A 27394-nucleotide genomic window follows, 5' to 3' on the forward strand; every position below is an offset into this window, starting at 1 on the left:
AGCATGCCATAGGTATTAAAGGCACTGCGCTGCGGTGGTTTGAATCATATTTATCTAATAGATTACAATTTGTTCATGTAAATGGGGAATCTTCTTCACAGACTAAGGTTAATTATGGAGTTCCACAAGGTTCTGTGCTAGGACCAATTTTATTCACTTTATACATGCTTCCCTTAGGCAGTATTATTAGACGGCATTGCTTAAATTTTCATTGTTACGCAGATGATACCCAGCTTTACCTATCCATGAAGCCAGAGGACACACACCAATTAGCTAAACTGCAGGATTGTCTTACAGACATAAAGACATGGATGACCTCTAATTTCCTGCTTTTAAACTCAGATAAAACTGAAGTTATTGTACTTGGCCCCACAAATCTTAGAAACATGGTGTCTAACCAGATCCTTCCTCTGGATGGCATTACCCTGACCTCTAGTAATACTGTGAGAAATCTTGGAGTAATTTTTGATCAGGATATGTCATTCAAAGCGCATATTAAACAAATATGTAGGACTGCTTTTTTGCATTTACGCAATATCTCTAAAATTAGAAAGGTCTTGTCTCAGAGTGATGCTGAAAAACTAATTCATGCATTTATTTCCTCTAGGCTGGACTATTGTAATTCATTATTATCAGGTTGTCCTAAAAGTTCCCTGAAAAGCCTTCAGTTAATTCAAAATGCTGCAGCTAGAGTGCTAACAGGGACTAGAAGGAGAGAGCATATCTCACCCATATTGGCCTCTCTTCATTGGCTTCCTGTTAATTCTAGAATAGAATTTAAAATTCTTCTTACTTATAAGGTTTTGAATAATCAGGTCCCATCTTATCTTAGGCAGAGCCTTCAGCTTTCAGGTTCCTCTCCTGTGGAACCAGCTCCCAATTCAGATCAGGGAGACAGACACCCTCTCTACTTTTAAGATTAGGCTTAAAACTTTCCTTTTTGCTAAAGCTTATAGTTAGGGCTGGATCAGGTGACCCTGAACCATCCCTTAGTTATGCTGCTATAGACTTAGACTGCTGGGGGGTTCCCATGATGCACTGAGTGTTTCTTTCTCTTTTTGCTCTGTATGCACCACTCTGCATTTAATCATTAGTGATTGATCTCTGCTCCCCTCCACAGCATGTCTTTTTCCTGGTTCTCTCCCTCAGCCCCAACCAGTCCCAGCAGAAGACTGCCCCTCCCTGAGCCTGGTTCTGCTGGAGGTTTCTTCCTGTTAAAAGGGAGTTTTTCCTTCCCACTGTCGCCAAGTGCTTGTTCACAGGGGGTCGTTTTGACCGTTGGGGTTTTTACGTAATTATTGTATGGCCTTGCCTTACAATATAAGGCGCCTTGGGGCAACTGTTTGTTGTGATTTGGCGCTATATAAATAAAATTGATTGATTGATGATTGATAGTGTAATTGTCAGATTGAATTTAAGAGTCCTGTCTCCTGTCTGCTGTTTTGTCTGGAGGTCTTCAGTGAAAAGTCTTTCACCACATTTCATCCTTCATCCTGATCTAAACCCGACACGGACTAGAATAATCCGTTAATCATCGAAATGATCCAAAATCTGAACATGAAAAGAATGAGACCGACTGTGAGAACGACAAACGTCACAGTCGTGTAAACGGAAGGGCGGCCACTAGATGGCGGTAGGGCACTGGTTTTCACTGCGGAACGTTTGAAACGGCGGGAGTTTGTTGCTGGCGGACGTGTGACGGAGGCGTACCGATTTATCGTCAACGTAAAGGTGAGGTGATCTTTGTTACATATATTTTAAACGTTTTATTACTCATGTCACAGCGCGTTAGTTGTTGGCATTACAGTAAAAATACCGCGTAATGTGGACTTACGTGAATTTATAGTCGACAGTGGAAACGTGCATTTGTCGCTTTTTGTGTTACACTATTTTATTTTTATTTTTACATTATACAAATCAAGACTGTATAGCTAGTTTAGCTACGATTGGCTGAAACAAGTGATTAGTTTTAGGCAGTGGGTGTCAAAGTGATGATTTACTGAAAAGTATCCAAAGTGCTAATAATTGTGTAAAATGTGTTGGGGTTTTTTTTTTTTTTCTTTCACTATATCTGGTCAGGGGTGTGTGTGTGTGTGTGTGTGTGTGTGTGTGTGTGTGTGTGTGTGTGTGTGTGTGTGTGTGTGTGTGTGTGTGTGTGTGTGTGTAAAATGTTATTATTTTTATTTTTTAATGTATCAGTTGAGTTGCAGCTCTTTCCATTTTGCATGCAGGTTTACACCGAGTATCCAGCATGAATGTGAACCAGGGCACTGTGGGCAGTGACCCGGTGATTCTGGCCACGGCCGGATACGACCACACTGTCCGTTTCTGGCAGGCCCACAGCGGGATCTGCACCAGGACAGTCCAGCACCAGGACTCTGTATCCTCAGTGTACCTGTTATTTTCTGCTGATTGACCCTCCCCCCTCATGCTTTATTATGAATTTAAAAACTTTAAATTGTCTGTAGGTGTTCGTGGGGGTGTGAATGTGTTTGTTTGTCTGTATGTGGCCCTGCGATAGATTGGTGCCCTGTCCAGGGTATACCCTGCCTCACGCCCCATGACTGCTGGAATAGGCTCCAGCCCCCCATGACCCTTAATTAGAGTAAGCAGGTATAGAAAATAGATGGATGGAATCCTTTATTTGCTAATTCATAAATTTGTTAAAGGTGATCATGTTGTAATATAATCGGTTTTTATGAACCTTTTTAATGATTTTTGTGACTTTGTTAAACATCCTTACAGTAAACTTTAAGCCTCAAACAGTTTGTTTTAGTCTTCTGTGATATAAGTTGTAGACACACGTGTCTGAGAGACGTGAAAATAAGTCATTACCCCTCAGCAGAGGGATGTTATTACCACCTGTGCTGTCTGTCACGTCGCCATGTAAATGCGACGCAAGCAGTTGATTTTCTTTACATTTGTACCCAGCAAGTAAACTCTCTGGAGGTCACGCCTGACAGGAGCATGATTGCAGCTGCAGGTTGGCTGGCATCACACGCACAGCTGGGATGATTAAATTTAACGGTACTATGTTTGAAGTTTGTTGAAGGCTTTCACTGCGTTTTTTAGGTTATCAGCACATCCGCATGTATGACCTAAACTCCAACAATCCCAACCCAGTGATCAACTATGATGGTGTTAGCAAAAACATCACCTCAGTGGGCTTCCATGAAGATGGACGCTGGATGTACACCGGAGGAGAGGACTGCATGGCTCGAATCTGGGACCTAAGGTATAAGAGGTCACGGTTACTGTCCTGTAACAAATCCTGTGTCTGAACAATCCCGATTCTTCTGTAGATCAAGAAATCTGCAATGTCAGAGGATCTTCCAGGTCAATGCTCCCATCAATTGCGTGTGCCTGCATCCCAACCAGGTGAGCCATTCACACGACTGACTGAAAAGTGACGCAAATGTTAAAAATAAGACTGACGCTTACTTATAAAAGGATTCAGGTTGTGGAGCAACGTGTCTATGAACCTTCAGGGGTGTATGCTTTTCAGGCAGAGCTGATAGTGGGAGACCAGAGTGGAGTAATTCATGCCTGGGATCTGAAGACAGACCACAATGAACAGCTGATCCCTGAGCCCGAGGTCTCAGTCAATGCTGTTCACATTGATCCAGATGCTAGCTACATGGCTGCAGTGAACAGCTCGGTTAGCGCCTAAACAGTCACAGAAAAGAACATATTTGTCCAAATCTGTTTGCAAATATGCAAATAAACCCACCTCTTTGTTTTATCAGGGGAACTGTTACGTGTGGAACCTCGCGAGAGGCCTCGGAGATGAAGTGACTCAGTTCATCCCTAAAACGAAGATCCCTGCTCACAAACGTTACGCCCTCCGCTGCAAGTTCAGCCCCGATTCCACGTGAGCTTCTCACTCCTCTGCATCAAACGATTCTTCATAGAATCTTTCCATCCTCCTTTTTCCTTCGTGTGCCCAGTTTGCGGTCACGGAGGACGTTGGAGCTTGTCCTAGCTTATCATGAGAGATGGGACATTAACGTTAGCCTCGTGTGCACATGTTTGGACTGTGGTAGTTCTGATTCTCATGATGAACCCTCACCCTCCTTTTGTTTTTATATGTGTAGTCTTTTGGCCACATGCTCAGCAGACCAGACCTGCAAAATCTGGAGGACTTCTAATTTTTCACTTATGACGGAGCTGAGCATCAAGAGCAACAATCCCGGGGAGACCTCCAGAGGCTGGATGTGGGACTGCGCCTTTTCTGGAGATTCTCAATATATTGTCACTGGTCAGTGCAGATGGGTTCTACTCAAAACCAGTGTCAGCAGACCTATCTTTCATGCTAAGATCATAAATAAGTATATTGTGACGTTGAATAATTTTAAAATGTATTTTCAGAAATGATTGATAAAATATGCAAACAGGAAACAGATAGCATCAAGGACAATTTACACTTGAGAGTAATTTTTCTTTAAAGTTGAAACATTCACTAACAGTTAGTTTTCTACATAATTCACGTGAACAGTAATTATGTATCATTCGTTACACCCTTAGTCTGTTGGCTTTTTGGTGGAAATTATGTTTATACCACAGCACTTACACCGCTATTCCACAGCGCACCGTTCTACTACAAATGCCCACGATCCAAAAAAGTGCAAAAAATGGGATGAAACTGCTTAATCCGGCTTGTCTCCTGGCAGGCTGCTTTATAAAGTACCAATCTGGCAACTGACTGGCTTATAGAGTGCAAATCTGGCAACCTGCCCGAAAACAAAAGTAAGGCGCTGCACCCTCAGCCGGAACCACAACAAACGCTGCTTTGGCTTCAAATTTTTGCCCTGATGGAGCACAGTCAAAGACGTTTCAAGCCGTGCTCACTAGGAATACCATTTAAAGACGTTCAAACATGATTGACGTTCTTCAGATGTTAAGACTGTGAACACCCGGAAGTCATGCACTATTGATGATTTTGGGAATCTGGATGAAATTTTTGAACGGTTTGAAAATTGGCCCCCAATTTCAAATCAGGTGCCGATGACGGTTGTAACACCTACGTATACCAAGTTTTTTCAGGAATGACAAAGATTGATGGATCAAGAAGTTACTGTGATGCTTCAAAGCGACCCCCAATTTACTATTCGGGATTAAACGGGCAGGAATTCTGTGGAACTCTGTGCTCTGTGGAACAGCCCCGCCTGGCAGATATACAATAAAATAGTCATGTGAAAGATGTCCAGATATTATCCATAGTTCTTCTTGTTATCTGGTGGCCTTTGGTTATTGGTTCTGTCCATTGCTGTGTCTCTGTTTTTGGTGTTTCTTTTGTTGTTGTTTTGTCTTTTGCACTTTTACCTGCATTTTAAGGTTGACCACATTTCGGCTGACTGATGATAACTTCGGCATATGTAGTGTAGCTGTACCGCTTGACTGTCAAAGCATGCTGGGAAATTGTGTCCCAGAGATTTGTTGTATCTGCTGGCTGCATTTCAATGAAACTGTTTCCATAAAAGGTGAATTTAGGAGATATTGGCAATAAAAGATTATGATTATTCATCCACAAACACTATTCCCAGTCTGGGAAAAGCAGTGATATCAAGTAGCGCTTTTTGGAATGTTGCAGCACCGCCTGAGCTGACATTTTCAGAGACGAGTTGAAAAAATTCTTATAAGCTTTTGTAAAAATGAAGAAGAACTTCAGGCTGTGACTCTTGTTTCATCCACAGCATCGTCGGATAATCTGGCTCGTCTGTGGTGTGTGGACACCGGCGAGATTAAGCGGGAATACAGCGGCCACCAGAAGGCAGTGGTGTGTCTGGCCTTCAACGACAGTGTGCTGGGCTGAAATGGTGGACAGTCGCCACAAACGCCACAGCACACGATGGACATTCTGGAGGACGTGAGAGACACTCGATTCCAAGAAGATGCAACGGAACGAGGAAAGCTAAAAGTGGAAGGTGAAGCTCAGCGGTTCCAAAAATACACGTACAGCTGCATTTAAGGTCAGACTCTTAAAAGCATTTAACCAAACAGCAAGGAGAAAAAAGGTCCACGGCAAACACTTTGAAATGACGTAACCGCTCCAACTTCATCTCACATGATATTGATTCTCATCCTTCAAGCTTCTAAAAAATACAGAGTTCTGGATCAACACCAGTGTGTAAAAACTACTTGTGAAATCAATATCTGTATCTCTCTGTAGAGAGAACATTGAGACCTTTCTTCTCAGAAATGTGTGAAGCTGTAAGATGGATCCTGAATGACTAAAGGTTCTGTTCATAAATGTGCCGTACAGTAGAGATACTCTGTTGTATTCAAACACGTGCACAAAGTGCTTTCACAGAATGGTTCTACAGGCAAAGCTCCCCTTTTTACTACTTCATGGCATTGAATCAAAATCCAGACAATGAGGGTTTTCAGAAGGTTTAGATTTCCAGAAAACTATTTCAAAAGTTACATGTTTCAGCTTCTCTGTCCACATAATGTGTTGCCTTTGGAGTTTATGGCCATCGGTTTGTTGGTGAATTAGAACAAAACTGTGTATCAGTTTTTGCTGCTTTTATGTGTGCCAAATTTCATGCTTTATCACAAACTGCAAAATTATTGTTGGTTTGCTGCCCGACTAGAAACAGGTTCACAGTGTTTTAAAGCTGTTCCAACTGAACAGAAATGAAGATAAATCACATGGTGGAAGGTTCAGATCAGAAATCCTGTGGTATTGAACATTCAAAACTGATCTGTTCCTGATATGGAAATTGATATACAACCCCTGGCAAAAATTATGGAATCACCGGCCTCGGAGGATGTTCATTCAATTGTTTCATTTTGTAGAAAAAAGCAGATCACAGACATGACACAAAACTAAAGTCATTTCAAATGGCAACTTTCTGGCTTTAAGAAACACTATAAGAAATCATGAAAAATTGTGGCAGTCAGTAACGGTTGCTTTCTTAGACCAAGCAGAGGGAAAAAAATATGGAATCACTCAATTCTGAGGAAAAACTTATGGAATCATGAAAACAAAAGAACGCTCCAACACATCACTAGTATTTTGTTGCACCACCTCTGGCTTTTATAACAGCTTGTAGTCTCTGAGGCATGGACTTAATGAGTGACAAACAGTACTCTTCATCAATCTGGCTCCAATTTTCTCTGATTGCTGTTGCCAGATCAGCTTTGCAGGTTGGAGCCTTGTCATGGACCATTTTCTTCAACTTCCACCAAAGATTTTCAATTGGATTAAGATCCGGACTGTTTGCAGGCCATGACATTGACCCTATGTGTCTTTTTGCAAGGAATGTTTTCACAGTTTTTGCTCTATGGCAAGATGCATTATCATCTTGAAAAATGATTTCATCATCCCCAAACATCCTTTCAGTTGATGGGATAAGAAAAGTGTCCAAAATATCAACGTAAACTTGTGCATTTATTGATGATGTAATGACAGCCATCTCCCCAGTGCCTTTACCTGACATGCAGCCCCATATCATCAATGACTGTGGAAATTTACATGTTCTCTTCAGGCAGCCATCTTTATAAATCTCATTGGAACGGCACCAAACAAAAGTTCCAGCATCATCACCTTGCCCAGTGCAGATTCGAGATTCATCACTGAATATGACTTTCATCCAGTCATCCACAGTCCACGATTGCTTTTCCTTAGCCCATTGTAACCTTGTTTTTTGCTGTTTAGGTGTTAATGATGGCTTTCGTTTAGCTTTTCTGTACGTAAATCCCATTTCCTTTAGGCGGTTTCTTACAGTTCGGTCACAGACGTTGACTCCAGTTTCCTCCCGTTCGTTCCTCATTTGTTTTGTTGTGCATTTTTGATTTTTGAGACATATTGCTTTAAGTTTTTTGTTTTGACGCTTTGATGTCTTCCTTGGTCTACCAGTATGTTTGCCTTTAACAACTTTCCCATGTTTTGTATTTGGTCCAGAGTTTAGACACAGCTGACTGTGAACAACCAACATCTTTTGCAACATTGTGTGATGATTTACCCTCTTTTAAGAGTTTGATAATCTTCTCCTTTGTTTCAGTTGACATCTCTCGTGTTGGAGCCATGATTCATGTCAGTCCGCTTGGTGCAACAGCTCTCCAAGGTGTGATCACTCCTTTTTAGATGCAGACTAACGAGCAGATCTGATTTGATGCAGGTGTTAGTTTTGGGGATGAAAATTTACAAGGTGATTCCATAATTTATTCCTCAGAATTGAGTGAGTCCATATTTTTTTCCCTCTGCTTGGTCTAAAAAGTAACCGTTACTGACTGCCACAATTATTTTTCCTGATTTCTTATAGTGTTTCTTAAAGCCAGAAAGTTGCCATTTGAAATGAGTTTAGTTTTGTGTTATGTCTGTGATCTGCTTTTTTCTACAAAATTAAATAACTGAATGAACATCCTCCGAGGCCGGTGATTCCATAATTTTTGCCAGGGGTTGTATTTCATTTTTCTGGCCTCATCGTGTCGTTTAAATGATGGCTTCCTGTCTGTGTTCGTGTCAGCAAAATTTCTGCAGCACACTTGGACGGGAACTAGACTTGAATCTTTCCGAGTTCAGTACGTGGCTGATTACAGCATTAAATATGATTAGGTTTGTTGAAAGACATACTGGGAAGTTTCGTAACTTGGACAACTGGAAAAATCCCATGATGCTTTTCCGCCCTGCATAATGGAGTCAATCAACAGTCTGTGGTGCCGTTTCATGACCATCTGGTATCACCACAAAAGAGCAGGACGGTCAGTGCATTTTATGTGTAAAATGTGTTCTTGAGTTTGTTTTTTTTGTGTATTTGAAGATTTGGGAAGAGTTTTAAGAGTAAATTATGGAGAGGAGGATAATTCAGTACTGAAGAAGTTCTGTCCAACGCCGTCATTCTCTTGAGACCCTTTTTGTGTTTAATGAGGCAGGATTGAGCAAAAATAATAAATAAATACACACCAGACTTTTATTGGACAGGTCAATTCACTCAGATTAAAACAGGAGCGGTTACACAATGTGGCGTTAAGTTACAGAAAATGCGCTTAAAGCCACACACAAAAAGACGCTGGGTGTTTGTGGTCTCTGAAGTGTGCCACCAGAGACAGTATTAAACATGAAGAGAGCGACGACGGGACTTTGGCGATAACAGTGACAGCCTGTCTCCCTCTCTCCTCTGTCGGAAGGATTGAAAAAGAAAGTGATTTAGTGGAAGTCTTGGCTGGTCACTGGGCTGGTCACTGGTTTACTGGCAGCTGTATGGCAAAGTCAAAGCTGGTTTTTGTTCTGTGTGTGCGCGTGCGTGTAGACGGAGCTAAAAAAGACCGCTTTGTTTCCCTGATCTTTGCTGGGAGGGGAGGAATAAAATGCACACGGTCACTCTGGCAGGTAGTAGAAACACACAGACACACAGATGTTGCTGGGAAAGCAGATGTCGATGCAGAAGTAGACCAGCCTCTGCCTCCCTGGTCCTAAGACAGAGGAAAAAGAGAGAGAGAGAGACACTGAAAACACGATCTAATAGTCGTTAAGTCAACTTTACGCAGCAGCCACAGCCTGCAATTGGTCAAAAATCTTTGTGTTTACAGCTCAAAAGTTCTACAACAAACAGTTAATTTAATTACTGATTAATCTTTTGTTTATCTTCTCCAATAATTGATTAGTTGTTTGGGCCACAAGATGTTTGAAATTGTGATAAATGTCTGTCCGTAGTTTCCAGAGCCTGTGCTGACGTCCTCACGTCGTCTCTTCTGTAAAATCCAAATGAATTCAGTTTACTGTCAGAGAGGAATGAAACTACAGCGTAAAGAAACCAGAAAATACATTTAAGAAGCTGAAACCATAGAATTTTGACTTTTCAATGACTCAACAGTGAATAATTTAATCCTCTTCAGCCCAGGCAAAATTATAATCTTTTTACATATTTTACAAACTTCATGTCTTGACAGTAGCAAGGCTCCCATTTTGACTTAAATGGGAATTGGTTGGTAATTCATGCAGATACAGTTTGTCCACAGTAGGTTCTGTGATGGATGATATGTGCACAACTTAATCATGGGTCTTATCAGACGGTTTCACCATACAGCAAAGTATAGAACAGCTGGGAGGGGGAGGATTAAGTTGGTTTATAGTTGTTTACTGACTGTGTCTCTGGCCCAAGCAGAGGGTCACCCCTTTGAGTCTGATCTGCTTGAGGTTTCTTCCTCAAATCATCAGGAGTTTTTCCTTACCACTGTCACGTGTGCTTGCTCTGGGGGTTGGTAATGTTCGACCTTACTTGTGTGAAGCACCTTGAGGCAACTTTGTTGTGATTTGGCGCTATATAATCTAAATTAAATTAGGCCGATTCGGTAGTTTGGGATGATGTAAATGGAAAAGAGTGGATCAATGCGTTGGTGTTACTTTCATCAATCCAATCAATTCAAATCAATTTTATTTATATAGTGCCAAATCACAACAAACAGTTGCCCCAAGGCACTTTATATTGTAAGGCAAAGCCATACAATAATTACGGAAAAAACCCCAACGGTCAAAACGACCCCCTGTGAGCAAGCACTTGGCGACAGTGGGAAGGAAAAACTCCCTTTTAACAGGAAGAAACCTCCAGCAGAACCTGCCTCCCATTCTACTCTTACAAACCCTAGGAACTACAAGTAAGACTGCAGTCTGAGAGCGAAGCGCTCTATTGGGGTGATATGGTACTATGAGGTCCCTAAGATAAGATGGGACCTGATTATTCAAAACCTTATAAGTAAGAAGAAGAATTTTAAATTCTATTCTAGAATTAACAGGAATCAATGACCTTTTATTTCATGACTAAGACCATATGATGACGAGACGGCACCAATGTTCTAAATCACTGACGAAGACTAAATTAACATATTATTGATGACCAAAAAACGCAACTAAAATGCTTTGTGTGAAATAAAATCTTTTTGTGTACAAGCACTTAATTGCATTTCGAATGTTGCTGCAGCCACCCAGGCAAATGGCTATATTTGCTGTACTACTGCTGCCACCTTGTGGCTACAACACAAAACTACATGGAGTAAACAGATGTGGAAGAGGCTTGATATAGTAAGTCCCTTCAGCTACTCCCTTGTTTTAACTCTGGGTCACGACAGAGGATCCAGTGTGGATCTGCACATTGATTTGGTAGAAGTTTTACACTAGATGCCCTTCCTGACACAACTCCACTTTACATGGAGAAATGTGGCAGGGGTGGGATTTGAACCGGAAACCATCCACACTGAAACCAATTAAACCACCTTTGAAAAATGTCAGCTACCTATTTTAGAAACACTACCCAATCTAGAGCCCATGGATCCCCACAGGCAACACTAGTTTTAAATATCGTGAGACTGACAAGAAAATCGAATGTCTAATTGTATCTGGCAGGAAGCCTTGTGGATTTAAAATATTGGGGAAACACCACAAACCTTTAATCGTTCAATAAGTGAATTTTGTCACGTAATTACTGTATAACATTTGTTTCAGGTGTGTGAAGCACTATAGTGACTGAAATGATAATTAATCTAATTGGTTTTTATCAAAGTCTTATCTTTACCAAAATAACCAGACTTTTAGTCGATTAAAACCCGACTTAAAAAAAGGTATGTGACTGACTAAAACTAAAAAGGGCATTTAATACAAGACGAAATTAAAAAAAAAAACAGGTGAAAAAATTAACACTACAACACATTAAGGGAAAAACTGTTATGTTGCTTGTTAGCATAGTAGCTCTGGATACACACACAGGCTGCATTAAATAGATCATTTGATGTTGTTAGCTCAGTTCTAATGTTGACCGGTGAGGTCGGCATTAGTCATGTTGAACACGAGTGTAGCTCTTCTCACCGTCCACCCTCCTGGTCCAGCGGATGGACCTGTCCTGACACAGTGCCTGCATGGGCTCCTCCAGAGTGGACACATCCACCTGACTATCTGCCAGCACCCCAAGGAACTCCGTCTGCCGCAGTGTGTCATTCCCAGAGAGCTGGAACTGGCTTTGCTGAGGACAGTATTGGGGGTGGGAGAGATCATAATAGCAAACTGACAAGAAGCACTGGAAATCCTGACATGCAGTGTTAATAAGCGTGAGAAATCCTGTTTAGTAAATGTAACAGGGGAATATGGATTAATTATTCAGAAGAAAAAGTAGTGAAAATGAAATCTGAGCAGCTATTAGACTAGTATCTTAATCGATGAGGTCAACAAGGTTGTTTATTTGACACAAAGGCTGCATGTAATGACACCACTTACACCTTTTGATTTGTGCTGATAGTGAACCATTTGGAGAGCTTTTCTCCTTGTAACACTTTAAAGAAACCAAAAAGGCCTTTTGTGCCCGTGAGAAGAGGGACAAACCACATCCCGTCTCCATCCATGAGGGCCAATCCCACGTATCAAATTTTAAATGACCACAATCGAGGATTGAATACCGAGGATGTGTATGAGATATGTGACACCATGAGAGGACCCTTGTCTCCAAACACTCCGGAGACCCAGCAGCTAATTTTGATGTGTGGAAATGGAGTATTGTGCAAAAAAAAAAAAAACTCTAGTAAGGTAGACCAAACTCCTCTCAGGTTACATGATCTTTGGTCTCCATTGAACCACAGCCACCATCTTTTATCTGGTCAAATTGTTAGGTCACTATTAAGACTCCACACAAACGGAAAACAGAAGGTACAGTTTAAGAGTATGGACATCGATATCCGCCCTGTCACCCGGCAGATACACCCACAACCTTTGCTGGTGAGTCACCAATAGGTCAGGTTGTATTTTAATCTAACAGAGGAGTTCTAAAAGCTTAAAAGCACTCGCACAGAGCGCTCATTGTGCCCGCCGCAGTGCTTGGGCGAGCAGCACCTGTAAGAAGATCCCCGGTACGGAGAGGGGGCTGGAAAGATCGGATGTTACGCGGAATTCATCCGTGGAGGAGAATAAGGGAGCAAGCGAGCTAGGGAAGGAGACTGTAAGGCGGCATGCTTCACTGCTGGCACCTTTCTTTGAGGAAGTCGCACACAAAAGCTACAGCAACTAGCCAAGACCAGTGCACTGAAGGCAATGAATCACACGACAACTGCCAGGTCACACATTAGCAAGGCTGAGCTAAAAGAGCAACCCCGGCATATCCTTTTTGTGTTCTCACGTGTTGGAATGCCTGTTACCTCGTGTGTGGACTCGCGACGGAGGGAGCGCACGTTTTCGTAGTCGGACTTGTCCATCGTCTGCAGGAAGCAGCTCTCCTGCTGGACTGGTTTGTAACATATCAAACCCTGAAGAACACAAACACAGTTCCCATCAGCCGCCACTTTCCATCTACGCCGTTTGCGAGCACAGAAAGATCAGCCATCGCGTGTGGTTCGAATCACCTGCACATACATGTTTGATGTCAAAGAGCACCCTAGACGTCTGATTGGACACTGAAGAAACGAAAAAGGTCACCAGGTCGTTTTGCTCGTCTACAATGGCTGACTGGTTGATGAGCGTGCCGGCCTGATCCAGAGCCGTGATTCTGATGACCTGTAAAGACTGCACACACACATACCAAATGACGGTGAGAAACATCCTGCTGTCACGGGGTGACGGAGGGAATGAGGCGTGTCGCACCTGAGAGCGGGGTCGCGGCAGCATGAAGTGACCCGTCAAAGCGAGCGCGATGACCACCAGCAGCAAAGAGGCAGAGAGGCCGACCCAGAATGCCTTGTGCGGGAAGTGATGCGACACAGTTGGACCCCCATCCTGAAAAAGTGTTAGCATAACAACGGAACCCTCAATCGTAGTCGCCAGCCAAAAAAAAAAAAAAAAAAAAAAAAACCTAAAATAAAGCAGATTTCAGTTCATTTCAATGCAACTGTGGCTTCATCTGCGAAGGAATGAAATCTCGTTCATCAGCTCGTGAAATAAATATTAAACAAAAAAATCATCTTACTGTACACGCTGCTTCCCCCAAACTGTTTTCTGAAGGTTTCCAACACTTCACCATCCTGTGTCCCTTGGCGGCTCCTCACTCAGTCTGCTCTCTTCTGACAGCTATCGTCATGGAGATGTGGTCATGACCAGCGCTGCCTGTGACTCGCTTCGCCTGCCCGGCTCCTCTTGGTCCCCCGCAGACCCTCAGACCTCCCCTCCTCCCCTTGTGGTTCCATCCCTCCCACTTCCTCCTGTGGCCTATCTGCTTCTTTCCCAAAATGATAAAGTTCATTCTGTTGTGCCAAACTCGCCATTTTTTTTAAATTGGTCTCTGCTATGTGTCTTTATCAGTATTCTCCATCTTCCACCCACCCCCTACACACGACAGCAATTGGCCGCCAACCTCAAACCAAACAATGGACAAAGAAGTCTGGAGGGTGCAGCTCGGGAAGCCTCTGTCCTCACCTGTGAGGTGATACGTGCTTCTGAGTTGTCGCATCCAAACGATGACAAACCAAGGTGACTTTAAACAGAATTTGGCTACAAAGACACTGACTCCGTGAGTGCAGCTTACAGGATGCGTCATTTACCTTCTTTCCCCATCGTCTCCTCAGGGCGCGATGTGAAACAGGTCACTGCAGGTGATCATCGGACCAGCATTCATAGATTTCAATCCCGAAAAGGAATACCTGCTGCTGTCTTTCACCGGAGGACAGCACACATCGGAGCTGAGTTCAGCACATCCAGATCTCCATTCACGGAATAGAAGGAATGGTCACACGGTTGCAGGGCTCAGGTCCCTCGGGGTTGGTGTTGGTGTCAGCTGCTGCACAGCAGGGCTCAGGTCCAAACATGGTGCAGATGCCATCAGATAGGTGCAGTGTTCATGTGATTGACCCTGCCGCGCCGTACGTGGACATAACTCAAAGACTGACAGATTTTGACAGAACTTCGTGCGGGTGTTTTCTTTTGGGTGTGGAAGAGTTGATAGAATTTTGAGGCTGTCATGCATGTTCCTTTTAGAACTTCCCAGTATTTCAGTAACCAGCTTTATGAGTGTTGCTCAGCAGGTAATTCAGGGGGATAGTTGTTGGACTATGGGTTCAGTTCCCAGTCATGCTTCCTGTCTGTGTCCTTGAACAAGACACTTCATCTGCATTGTTGCAGTCCACCCAGCTCCAAATGTGTCCGGCTTGGCCTGTAGTGCAGCGGATAACTGAAAAAATGCTTCAAATGGTGATGCAAGCACCAAATTTGGCACACATACTCCTTAGACATTACTCTTTTAAAAATGCTGGGTACCCACGTGAACTTTCAATAGGCGGCCAAGAAGGGGTCAATTGAAGTATTACACAGAGGTCAAAATTTAAAAATGCTCCAATCATATTGAAAGGTATTCCATATTATTTGTCTGATCATAAAGATTCCAAAAAGGTATAGTTTGGACTATCTGAATGAATGGTCTGGAGTTATGGGGTAAAAACAGCAAGAACACTGAGAAAGGTCAATTTCAGTTTGTACAGGGGTCAAAAGTTAAAGTTGCTCCAATTTTGGTTAAAAAGTGGTGCAAATTACTGGTTGAGCTAATGGGATTAATAAATGGAATAGTTTTGACTGTGTTGCGTGCTTGGTTTGCAAAGTAAAGGTTAAACAATATCAGCATCCATTGGATTTTATGACGTGACATATGCTACCCTGTAACATGATAACTAAGCATGATACATGATGCAAACTATTCCTTTTTAAAACCGTATTCACCCAGCTAATAATTTGCATCACTTTTTACCAAAATTGGAGCAACTTTAACTTTTGACCCCTGTACAAATTGGAATTGACTTTTGTCACTGTTCTTGCTGTTTTTACCCCATAACTCCGGAACATTCATTCAGATCAAATAATATGGAATACCTTTCAATATGATTGGAGCATTTTTAAATTTTGACCCCTGTGTAATACTTCAATTGACCCCTTCTTGGCCGCCTATTGAACATTCATGTGGGTACCCAGCATTTTTAAAATTTGGTGCTTGCATCACCATTTGAAGGATCCCTCAGTAAATATTCACTTATCTGCTGCACTACTGGGAAATTAACGTGATAGGCTGACATCCCGTCCATGGACTTCTGTCTACTTCATTATTTGGTCTCTGGGGAAAAGCACCGGCACAAAGGTCCTCTGGACCTATATACAACTTCTACTATATGACTGCCTGTGTGTGCAAGTGTTCACTCCATTTGTCTGTTTTGAGATCCTAGAGGTCAGTGATTTAAGTTGTCCATCCATCCATTTTCTATACGTGCTTATTCACATTAAGGGTCATTGGGGGGCTGGAGCCAATCCCAGCGGTCATTGGGTACGAGCTGAGGTACATCCTGGAGGGGTCACCAGTCCATCGCAGTGCCACATATGAACAGTCAAGCACATTCACACTGACAGTCAATTTAAAAGTGTCCAGTTCATTTAACCTGCATGTCTGTGAAAGTGGGAGAAACTACAAGCGATCCCAGGACCTTCTTACTATGAGGCAACAGTGCTAACCTCTCTGCCACCTGCCTCTCTTTCCTGTCCAGATATTCATGTATTGCTGTCCTCAAAGGACAAAGTTGACGTCTTTAATGTCTCACAACCATCAGATAGACCACGTTAAGGTGCTCTTTGAATTACCCCGTGAGCAGAATGTTTGGCATCCTGGAGTTAGAACGTTTGATTCTGGAAGCTCAGTGGAATGCTGCTCCCAAAGGCCGAAGACAATGTATAGTTTAAAAAGAGTAAATGCACCACAGAAACATGAGACGAAGACAAGTGCCTTTATGGTGACTGTATAATGCAAACAACAAAATCTGTCATCTGCACGTAACCAAACCCAAATAGAGTTAAACACAATTCATCCAGTGGAAGGAGCAGTTTACCGAATTCACTCTGCTGATCATTTTAATAAAATATTATCAGTGAGCATTGCACTTCCCCTTTAAGCGTACAAAGTAGCACCATTAGATGAAATCTAAAAAAATTAAGGCTGCATCTAATGATTAACCTTTTTTAATGGTTAATAAAAAGCCCATCATTAATTCTGAGGCAATTTACAATTAATTGATTTGAACAAATGGTTCAAGTTTATTTCGCTAGTTTGTGACAAGCAGCCAAAAATACCTTCTTAGTTATATTAAAATAATCAATGTAATTAACATTATCATTTGGTAACAGCTGTTCTAAACAAATTCCTGAACTCTTTTCGCTGTTGCTGATTTAACTCGCATTATTACAGTGGGGGCGTGGCTTGTAAGTACTTTGAAGGTATATTTAATTGACTCAGCCTTTACACAATCATTCATATCCTATTTTAACATTTAACTAAGTAAATGGACACATTATTTTTGGACATTGCTGTGCGAGACTTTCATCTTCCTTCCCCCTCCCAAACAAAGCAGGAAGTGGTGAAACCAGAAGTGATGTCATCGTGTGCATGTGCAGCAAACAGACTTAAATACTTTGTTATAGTCCGCGTCATTGAGGAAAACGGTCGCATCAATCTCCGATGGATTGTGGAAGTTAGCAGGACATGCTAGCAGTGCCGTAGAGTTGCAGTAGAATAGTTTGTGATGTACTTCAAAAGGCCAAGATGTTTAAACGGCGCATTCCATTTACCGCTGAGTCCGGATCGCCACCATGCCTGCGGTAACTGTGTCAGAATCCAAAGTTTGGAATTGAGTTTGGTCTGAATGTCCAACTTGGCGTTTTGACTTCAGGGTGTTCCACTTGAACCCTCTGGCTTGGAACTCTGGCATTCCACGTACAAAAACACCCATAGATCAAAACTAGCTCTTACCAGCAGTGGTTGGATGGCACCCATACACCAGTCTATGTGTTCACCGGGAGCTGCATCAGGAAGGGCATCAGTGTAAAACATGTCCATGTGCTGATCCACGCCAGATCACAGCTGTGGTAACCCCAAACATTGAAGAAATCAAAACAAGAAACTAGTTCAGCAGACGCTTTGCCCACCAAGTGCTCCCTGGAACTCAACTGAAGTCTATGTAATCCATCCATGGCACAACTCTCTTAATGGCTCTGGTTACACTGGATTTATCAACTACTGAAAACTAGAAACATACAACCAGTAAACCCCTTAAAGCAGAACTCCACTAAAATAAAATGCAGCATTCTGTTGATCGACTAATTTCAATTCAGCTTTAGCAAAAAAAAAAAAAAAAAAAAAAAAAAAAAAACAGTTCAGTGCATCTTAGTCCAATTCCAGAAACTGGAAGCCTGCACCAGTGTTGCCAAACTCTTAAGTTAATATGTACCCATTTTCTCAGTGTTGACTTTTAGTTGCTCAAAATATTGCACAAACAGCATGTCTTTAAAATACGCCCGCCCCAGACACAGAAATATGCACACACAGTAAGTTTTTGTTCTTGGATATCGAGTCCCAACATTGAAATAAGCAAATTTTATCAGCGATGAGGTGAAAGATGAAGGTTATTTTAAAAGTAAGAACACCCCTACAGTTAAAGCTTTGTCCCCCCTCCATCTGATTGTCCATTTAAACAGATGATTACAGAATACTGACTTCCACTCTACATTCTGGATGGCGTCATTCCTGCAGAGCAGGAAGGAGGTCTGCGATGCTGTCCACATAGTAATCAGGCACCATGCCCTGCCTCTCTGCACACCCGCTCTGCTGATGGGCTTCAGCATCCTCCAGAGTGCTGACCCCAGTGAGGGTGAGGAGTGTCTTCAAACCACAGTTAGTCCCCAACATGATGTCTGTGTCGAGGCGGTCGCCAATCATCAGACAGCGTTTGGGGTCCACGTTGAACTGGGAAGCAATGCAGTCGAACATGAAGCTGTTGGGTTTGCCCACCGTTTGGGCATGGCGCTGGGCTGTCATCTCAACAGCCTTCAGCAGTGAGCCGGTACCTGGAAGGAAGGTGAAGCAAACAACGGCGTCACCTGTTGCCTCATATTCAAACAGACGACAGGTATTTTATTAAATTTGTGTCACATAACTACACAATAAACTATACCCACTGACGGAAGCATTCCAATAACACTGAAAGTCTCAATGAAAGTAAAATGGTAAATGGACTGCATTTATATAACGCTTTTCCATTTGCATCAGACGCTCAATGCGCTTTACAATAATGCCTCACATTCACCCTGATGTCAGGGTGCTGCCAAACAAGGTGCTCACTACACACCGGGAGCAACTAGGGGATTAAGGACCTTGCCCAAGGGCCCTTAGTGATTTTCTGGTCAGGCTGGGATTTGAACTGAGGATGTTCTGGTCTCAAGCCCAACGTTTAACCACTAGACCATCACCTCCCCTAGTAGTAAGTTTATTTTAATATAAAAACATGAATCTGTCAATACTGTAGAACTCAATGATGCTGATCTTTTCATAAACAATTAGCTCCCTATACCAACAGCCACTTAAAGAACATTTTAGAGTGATTCTTAGACTACGGGCACTTATAATGTCCTTTGATCATATTGTATGAAAAACATAAAAAGGGAAATTTCACACTTTTATAGTTATCTTTACAAGGAAAGTGTTTTAAGAAATTTGTTCTAGTAGTCTATGGTGACTTTTTCATCTTTTTTCAGCATCATTATATGCAAATATTGCCGTTTTGTGCTTGTCCCACACCCAGACTTTTGACCTTCAATGATAAAAATGAATGGTAAAAAAAACATTTTTTCTAATGTTTTAAAATATCTCTGAATGAAATATCAGTAAAATAATCAAAACATAATTGGGGTATTCAATGTCATACAACTGTTGTGATTTTTTTTAAACAAAATGTACTTGTCCCACACTATTGCCGTAATTTCCACCACAACACTGTAATGTCCCTTTAAATAGTTTGTATGAAAGATTGTTTGGGTAGTTTCTATGGAGATAAACAATGACATCAGAGCACATGTATATAGCGCCAAATCACAACAAACAGTTGCCCCAAGGCGCTTTATATTGTAAGGCAATGGTGTGGTGGAAATTACATTTACAAGGCCAATAGTGCCCGTAGTTAAAGAATCACCCTTTAATATTTTCACCTTAAAACTCATTTACAGTGGAACTGTGATGTCGTGGCATCCTGGTCCCCCAATGGCGTTTGAGGACCACAAGATCCTCCATTCAAATCCTAGACAGAATTATTCTGACCAATGAATGTGGAAAATAAAACTCATTGACTTGTTCACAGACATAAAATTAAGAGTTATTTTTTGTGTCCCTCCCCCCACCTGTAAGTTGGGCTTGTCAGGAGAAATAACATCTTTCTGACAAACTTTGGTATCAAGAACTGCAAAACTCTTAAAATCCAAATTTTGATACATCAATACTGAGAGGTCAAAGTGCTGATGCATTTCTGACATTTATAAATCCCTTTTTCACTGAAATTTTTAGGTTTTAAGTTGGAAATGTACCAGAAGCCCTGAAATGCTCAGATTGCCTGATAGATGGCGACAAAAGCTGCACAAATGTGCTTCAAGGTCTCGACTGTTTATTTGTTTGAAAGGTTAACTTTTGGCAAAAAATAATCCAAAAACCTGGAAACATTCGGAGATACCTCAGAAACATCACTTAAGCAGTTTAATGCATTTTAGGATATGTCTGTGTGTAAAGCAGGGGTGGGCAATCATGTGCCATAAAGGGCCGAGACACTGCAGGTTTTCCGTGCAACCAATCGCCTCAGCAGGTGATTTCATTGACAACCAGGTGTTTATGTTCAGAGCAGAAGCTCATCAGCAACCCACCTGCTGAGGTGATTGGTTACATGGAAAACATGCAGTGTCTCGGCCCTCGATGCCCACCCCTGGTGTAAAGTAATATTGGAGATTATTATCACTTTACCGAGGCGTTGCTAGGCTTACCGGTAGCGTAGATTTACATCGACGCTACCTGGCTATACCTGCCCACAGTAGCGAACGAGTATCGGCATACCCGCCCGCTGTGCGTAAACAAATGATGTAATAGTGTGCAGCCCAAGAACTGTACGCAGCGAAAAAGATAAAAAGGTGAGAAGTGTGTGTTGGTCCCAATATGGATATTCCGATTGATTTTCTCATGGATAGTACGACAATGAAGAGCAGCCACAGCAGCCTGCTTGATGAGGATGCACTGCCGAATTTGGAGAGCAGCGCGCGCTAGACGACACGACAAAAGTTAAAGTGAGCCAACTTTTTATGTATGCGTTATGTATCTCAGTAAAATGATAATAATGCAAATAACATGCTTTTGGAGGGCGGTATGCATTTTCAGAGGTCTGACGTCCATGCCCAGTCGCAGGGCGGTATGCATTTTCAGAGGCCTGACGGGCGACTGGGCATGGACGTCGGGCCTCTGAAAATACATACCGCCCTCCAAATGCATGTTATTGTATTATGATGATTGAAGTGGCCTCACATGCTATGACTGCTGGGATAGGCGTATGCAGGTATAGAAACTGGATGGATGATTTAAATACGGCAGTTTTAAGAATGCCTTACGGAGAAATCATTTTGTTTCCGACGCTGGGTTGTGGTTTGAAACAAACAAAAAAAATTAGTACATCATTCTTAAAACTTCATTAAATTACCCTATTTAAAACATCTTGTACAATATTATGTTTAATTATAGACAAAAAATGTCACAGAATGCATCTGCATAATAATGTTTGAGTTTGAGGATCCACCTGGTAAATCCCTTGTCCGAGGGCTGGATACAAAAATCCCAAAATTCAAGCTCCCGAAACCAACCTCTATTTCTCGGATGGTCACCTGAAATGTGTAAAACGTCTATAAAAGAAATGTTTTCGGGAATGTGACCCCTTTAAGGGTCGATACCTGGGACGGCCTTTCCTCCCTCCAGGGGCAGCCTGGTGTCCCGGTTGGTTCCCACAAACAGACAGTCCGGCTGGCTCAGGTACTGCAGGGCTCGGTTCAGCTTCATGTAGCTGAAATGTTGATCGAACCCGACCACCACCGCCTTCACGTCCGGATCCAGCGGCACGTTGGCCCAGTCGGCCTGCTTGCCGAAGATGTGGTCCGGTCCCACGCCGGTCTGCTGGATGCCCACCGCTTCCAGCTCCTGCCGCATGGCGTCGCTGCCGATCAGATAGACTTTCCCCCGCAGCCCGCAGACGGTCTTCAGGTAGACGGCGGAGCAGTAGGCCGTCCCGAACACCTCGTCCGCCGCCGCCTCGAAGCCCAGCAGGCGCAGCTTGTCGGCGTACATCGTCCTGGTCTTGCTGCTGTTGTTGGTGACGAAGAAGACCTTCTTGCCGTGTTCCCTGAGCAGCTGAACGACCCGCGGGGCGCCGGGGACGGCCTGGTCTCCCCTCCAGATGACCCCGTCACAGTCGAACAGGACGCAGTCCACCGAGTCCAGCAGCGGCTTCACCCGCGGCCCGCTCAGCCGGCAGCACTTGGAGCCAGACATCACTGCCACTTTATCACCTGCTTACACAACGAAGACGGTTAAAAACCTCCGCTGCTGCTGTCAGCGTTTCGTCAACACGCTGCGGTGACTTCCGGGCCGGCTTAAAGGGACCGCGCACCGGGCCGGTGTTCCGCCAGAGACTGTGACCCGTCAGATTGTGTGACGGACACTCCGAGTGCATACAGGTGGTTTTTCTCTCATATTGGAAACTGGGATCTCGCAGTTTCATTCTCCGAGTAGGAAAAATAAACCCGTACCGGGAGCAGGATTTCTTCTTCTGCATTTGACATCATTCCCAAAATTATATTAAACTAGAAGCACTCAGAGATTGCAAACCTCCGCCAAGGCCATGGCACAGTGATCTATTCAACAATTCAGTGTTACAACCAAAACTATGATACATACACTTTTCTTTCCTGTATATTTGACACCCTTGACCATGAAAACATACCACTAGAACTTGGAATCACTTTTATGTCTTTATTAGTTCAAAAAGTTATTGTATAAAAGGGTGATTCTTAGACTACGGGCACTTATTATGTCCTTTGATCATATTGTATGAAAAACAGAAAAAAGGGGAAATTTCACACTTTTATAGTTATCTTTACAATGAAAGTGTGTTAAGAAATTTGTTCTAGTAGTCTGATGACTTTTTCACCTTTTTTCAGCATCATTATATGCAAATATTGCCATTTTGTGCTTGTCCCACACCCAGACTTTTGATCTTCAATGATAAAAATGAATGGTAAAGAAACGTTTTTTTTATAATGTTTTAAAATATCTCTGAATAAAATATCAGTAAAATAATCAAAACATAATTGGGGTATTCAATGTCATACAACTGTTGTGATTTTTTTTAAACAAAATGGAGTTGTCCCACACTATTGCCGTAATTTCCACCACAACACTGTAATGTCCCTTTAAACAGTTTGTATGAAAGATTGTTTGGGTAGTTTCTATGGAGATAAACAGTGACATCAGAGCACATGTATATAGCGCCAAATCACAACAAACAGTTGCCCCAAGGCGCTTTATATTGTAAGACAATGGTGTGGTGGAAATTACATTTACAAGGCCAATAGTGCCCGTAGTTAAAGAATCACCCAAAAACGATTTTTCGGTAATGGCGATTTTCTTCTTCTAGTTCCATAACATTTAAAGCTACATCAAATCTGATGACACCTTACTGAATCAGTACAGATTCAGCTACAATTTGGTGTTAGTTGTGCATCTCTAGCTTCATTTGTCACCTCACACTGATACATTTTCTATTTTCCCTATATTTTTGCATATTCTGGATCACCAGATCCAGAATTCGGATCCGATCATCACCAAACTTTGTTGCTTGATAGAACATTTGACTATGTTACACCCTAATTTTTTTCAAGCCTTTCTGCTTTGTTTTTATGGAGTTAGAAACTAGAATGTCAAAATTCCCCCTATCCCACAATGGTGAAGAATCCTTTAAAAAATTCCTGGATCTGGATCGTGATCCGGATCACCACTAAAATTTAATCACTTGTTCCTCTTGTCATTTTCAACAACTCCACAAAACTTCATCAAAATCCGTTCAAAACTTTTTGAGTTATCCTACTGACAAACAGACAAACAAACAAACGCGACCAAAAACATAACCTCCTTGGCGGAGGTAATTAAAACATCATGGCCAAAACATCAGAACACTTATTCTTGATATAAACACTTGACAATGTACCTTTCTCATTGTTTCTTCAGTTAAGTTCATTTGTTCTTAAAAAATAAAAAAAAGTAATGTGAAATATGTGAAACTATTATGCATTTTAAGGCACCAAACGTTTGCTGTCTTTCCGATACACACACTCATCTAGAACCACTTGGTCCAACTGAGGGTTGTGGGGGGCTGGAGCCTATTCCAGCAGTCATGGGGCGCAAGGCAGGGGTACACCCTGGACAGGGTGCCTGTCTGTCACAAAGGCACAAACAGACAGACACACTCACACCTACAGACAGTGGTGGGCACAGATAACCAAAAAATTAACTTCGATAATAGATAATCAGATAACTGAAAAGTTATCTTTGATAAAGATAACCATCCAAAATGTATCGGAAGTTACAGATAACCGATAACTTCCAATATTGTCTCTGGTACATTTGCAACCACTAATAAACTGAATTTGAGTTTTAACACCACAATAGCTTCTAATAATATTAAAAGTGACAACAAACCCAAACAATGAAACCTCACTTTTATCTTTGAACATCCAGCCCCTGCTGGCAGCTCTTGTTTACTGCACAGCTTCCAGCACAGAGGCACCGAGAGCCGCCATAAATCCCAGCTCTCTATCAATTGTTGGAGAAATGAAGAATTGTCTGGACAAAGGCCAAGTTGTTGGTGCAGTGTTTCTAGATCTTAAAAAGGCCTTCGATACTGTCGACCACAGAATCTTATTAAAAAAGCTCCAGTCCTTCAAAATCTCATCCAATACACTACAGTGGCTGAAAACATATCTTGAAGGCAGACAACAATGTGTTAGGGTGAATGGGAGTAAATCAAGCCTGAAGCCTAATAACATGGGGGTACCGCAAGGTTCTGTGCTTGGACCTTTGCTGTTCACCATGTATATAAATGACCTTTCAGACTGCTGCAAAGGCGTAAACTGTCAGCTCTATGCCGATGACACAGTCATCCATGTGTCTGCCAAAACTTCCACTCAGGCAGGGCAGCAGCTGACCCAGGTCTTATCTCACATCTCCTCTTGGCTTGAGCAATCACACTTAACCCTAATTGTAAAGAAAACTGTTGCCGTTTGTTTTTCTAGCAAATCACGACCTTTAAATGACCCCTTTGTCGTATCCATTAATGATGAAATAATCCAAGAGGCAATAGAAACAAAATATCTTGGGATCATAATTGATAGCAACTTAAAGTTTCAAAGTCATGTAAAGTACATCTGTAAAAAAGTAAAACCAAACTTACATTGCTTTCGCTTCATAAGACGGGAGCTGTCACATCAAGCTACTCTGCTGTACTTACATGCCATGATCTTCTCCCATCTCTCATACTGTCTCACCTCATGGTCACAAATGTCTGCATCCACGCTCAAGCCTGTAATATCTTTGTACAAGCAGGCTACCAAGGTGTTTGACAGAAAGCCTATGAGGTGGCACCATTGTGATATCATCCAAAAGCACAAACTTTTTACATTTGAGAATTTTGCACATTGAAATTGTTTTTTAAATGTCTACATAATCATGTGTCACCACTGTTCTCTGGTTTGGCTGTCAGACATCAAGGCTCTCTCAGACCAAACACCAGAGCCTCTGTGAGTGGGGACTGTGTGGTTCCAAAGCACAGAACATCTTTTGGACAGTCCAGCTTCTCCTCTGCTGGAGCCCGACTGTGGAACTCACTCCCCACACATTTAAAACTGCAGACTGATATGACCACCTTTAATAGGTGTGTGAAACTGTGGCTAAAATCAGGACAGAACTGTGCACATGGTGATGTATAAAATGAAACGTATCGTATATAGTAGGTACAATTGTGTAAATTTTGTATTGTGTTAATTCTAAAAGCCCTCTATGGACAGGTGTTGAAAATTAGCATATTTTGCTATAACACTTAAAACATTGCGTCTGGTTTGTCCAATTTGAATGTTATGTCCATATTAAATAAAATAAAATAAAAATAATTACAACGCTCTGGTCAGGCGGAGGTCTTGGAAAATAGTCATGCTGACTTATGGTTTTGATTTATAAATAACATTAATACCGATAGAATAACTCCATTAATGTCAATTCTGTCATTTGTACAAAGTTAAAATATAACATATCTTTTAATGTTGAATAATGCACTAATGCTGAGGTTTTGTAACAAACAGACAAATTGCAAAGGATTCTGGGTAAAAGTGCCTCTGCTAAACACCGATTGGTTCAGTCATTCATTATGTAAACCAACACGTTAATGTGACGTGTGTTGGTGTTTACAGATAAATGTGCTTTTGTAAAATATTCCATTTTTTTATTTGTAAAAACGCATTTTTATGGAGCTTTGGAAGTGTCATCGCAAAATGTTTTGCATGTGGAGAGAATGTGTGCTCATTTTATTAGTGCCGTGCGCACGTTTTATGATGTTGTAAAACATGCACTCAATATTATCTTGACACATAAATGTTGGCTTTACACTGTGCGAGTTTTGGCCCTTTTTCAAATGATTTTTCATTCGTGTGAGAATTTATCGCTGTGAGGTGAGGTATATAGGTCCAGGATCAGGACTTACTGGTTACAGATGTTACATACGAATGTCACTGTATACATCTGGAAGTGCCCACATATGGGCCTATGTACATATCATGTATCTGTGGACTCTTGAGTCTGGAACAAAGTCGTTATTATATAATAATATGCACTATCACAGTGACATATTACAAATCTGCCCTGTTAGATATGCTGCCCATTTTTATTTAGTAAGTCCAACATCAAATTACATCTCTACATCCATATTTATTATTTTTACTACTACAATTAATTATAATGTTCAACAGGAGACCATGAATTATTTCAGAAAAAAAAAAAGAAAATCGTCAAAAGTGAAACAAACCTTTCTGATTCCAGCTCCATATAAATTTTATTTATTTTTCTGGTCCCATAACTCATTCCTTCAACATAAAACACACACACACACACACACAAATTCAGTCCATGTCTTTTTGGGCAGTGGGTTGCTAAAGGTGTTAGCCATTATTACTTTATTGTAACAAATGCTCCATCACACATTATGTTTTCATACTGTTCGACTACCCCGTCTTTTTGATCTCATAGGCATCATATGCAGGGCTTTTGATTCTGAGGATTCATATTTAGCACATTTGCTTTATAACGTGTGAGGAAGCTGAAACAATGTAGCCATCGTAACTGAGAAAAATTTATTCAAACTGTCAACTACCTTTTTTTAAAAAGTTATACAAGATAAATTACAACATTCAACAGCAGAGACTTAACGCCGTCTTCATCTTGTGTGAAAAAGCAGACGAACATCATGTCTATTGTTTGAAGTGTTAACATTCTGACAATATAAAGGCAAAAAAAAGGGGGGGGGGGGGTGTCAAACAAATTGTCCTGAGCTTACC

At 41.8% G+C, this 27394-nt stretch overlaps 3 protein-coding genes across 5 annotated transcripts; 1 reads left to right on the forward strand and 2 right to left on the reverse strand.

The window, feature by feature from the left end:
* The first annotated feature begins 1651 nt into the window (after positions 1-1651).
* mlst8 (MTOR associated protein, LST8 homolog (S. cerevisiae)) lies at positions 1652-6006 on the forward strand. Its single transcript, XM_034193394.1, has 9 exons — positions 1652-1731; positions 2232-2380; positions 2932-2983; positions 3073-3235; positions 3303-3378; positions 3506-3658; positions 3747-3871; positions 4095-4258; positions 5694-6006. Exons 2-9 carry the CDS (start codon positions 2252-2254, stop codon positions 5810-5812), a joined length of 981 nt encoding a protein of 326 aa, XP_034049285.1. The 5' UTR covers positions 1652-1731; positions 2232-2251; the 3' UTR covers positions 5813-6006.
* On the reverse strand, positions 2103-14067 carry bricd5 (BRICHOS domain containing 5). Of its 3 annotated transcripts, XR_004566374.1 has the most exons (8): positions 13884-14067; positions 13562-13693; positions 13334-13483; positions 13120-13227; positions 11804-11957; positions 9257-9417; positions 3180-3184; positions 2103-2163 (listed from the first exon to the last, which is right to left on the reverse strand). XR_004566374.1 is itself a non-coding variant. In XM_034193397.1 (6 exons), the coding sequence occupies exons 1-6, from the start codon at positions 13935-13937 to the stop codon at positions 9323-9325; spliced, it is 693 nt and encodes a 230-aa protein (XP_034049288.1). In that variant the 5' UTR covers positions 13938-14067; the 3' UTR covers positions 8898-9322. The 3 variants fall into 3 exon arrangements, 1 of the variants encoding a protein (XP_034049288.1); XR_004566375.1 differs by lacking the exon at positions 3180-3184 and having other exon boundaries at positions 2129-2165; positions 9249-9417; XM_034193397.1 differs by lacking the exons at positions 2103-2163; positions 3180-3184 and having other exon boundaries at positions 8898-9417.
* Positions 14068-16658: 2591 nt separating this feature from the next.
* On the reverse strand, positions 16659-22568 carry pgp (phosphoglycolate phosphatase). Its single transcript, XM_034193395.1, has 2 exons — positions 21692-22568; positions 16659-18784 (listed from the first exon to the last, which is right to left on the reverse strand). The coding sequence occupies exons 1-2, from the start codon at positions 22284-22286 to the stop codon at positions 18459-18461; spliced, it is 921 nt and encodes a 306-aa protein (XP_034049286.1). The 5' UTR covers positions 22287-22568; the 3' UTR covers positions 16659-18458.
* Positions 22569-27394: the final 4826 nt, after the last annotated feature.

This window comes from Thalassophryne amazonica, chromosome 18, assembly GCF_902500255.1.
Source record: "Thalassophryne amazonica chromosome 18, fThaAma1.1, whole genome shotgun sequence".
NCBI lineage: Eukaryota > Metazoa > Chordata > Actinopteri > Batrachoidiformes > Batrachoididae > Thalassophryne > Thalassophryne amazonica.

Coding starts and splice junctions, on each gene's coding strand:
- mlst8 (XM_034193394.1), top strand. CDS start 2,252: ATGAATGTGAACCAGGGCACTGTGGGCAGTGACCCGGTGATTCTGGCC. Junction 2,381..2,931: donor CAGTCCAGCACCAGGACTCT/GTATCCTCAGTG, acceptor ATTTGTACCCAG/CAAGTAAACTCTCTGGAGGT. Junction 3,659..3,746: donor TGGCTGCAGTGAACAGCTCG/GTTAGCGCCTAA, acceptor TTGTTTTATCAG/GGGAACTGTTACGTGTGGAA.
- bricd5 (XM_034193397.1), bottom strand. CDS start 13,937: ATGGTGAAGTGTTGGAAACCTTCAGAAAACAGTTTGGGGGAAGCAGCG. Junction 13,228..13,333: donor TGCTCTTTGACATCAAACAT/GTATGTGCAGGT, acceptor TGTGTTCTTCAG/GGTTTGATATGTTACAAACC. Junction 11,958..13,119: donor GTCGCGAGTCCACACACGAG/GTAACAGGCATT, acceptor TACTGTCCTCAG/CAAAGCCAGTTCCAGCTCTC.
- pgp (XM_034193395.1), bottom strand. CDS start 22,286: ATGTCTGGCTCCAAGTGCTGCCGGCTGAGCGGGCCGCGGGTGAAGCCG. Junction 18,785..21,691: donor GGGAGGAAAGGCCGTCCCAG/GTATCGACCCTT, acceptor CCTTCCTTCCAG/GTACCGGCTCACTGCTGAAG.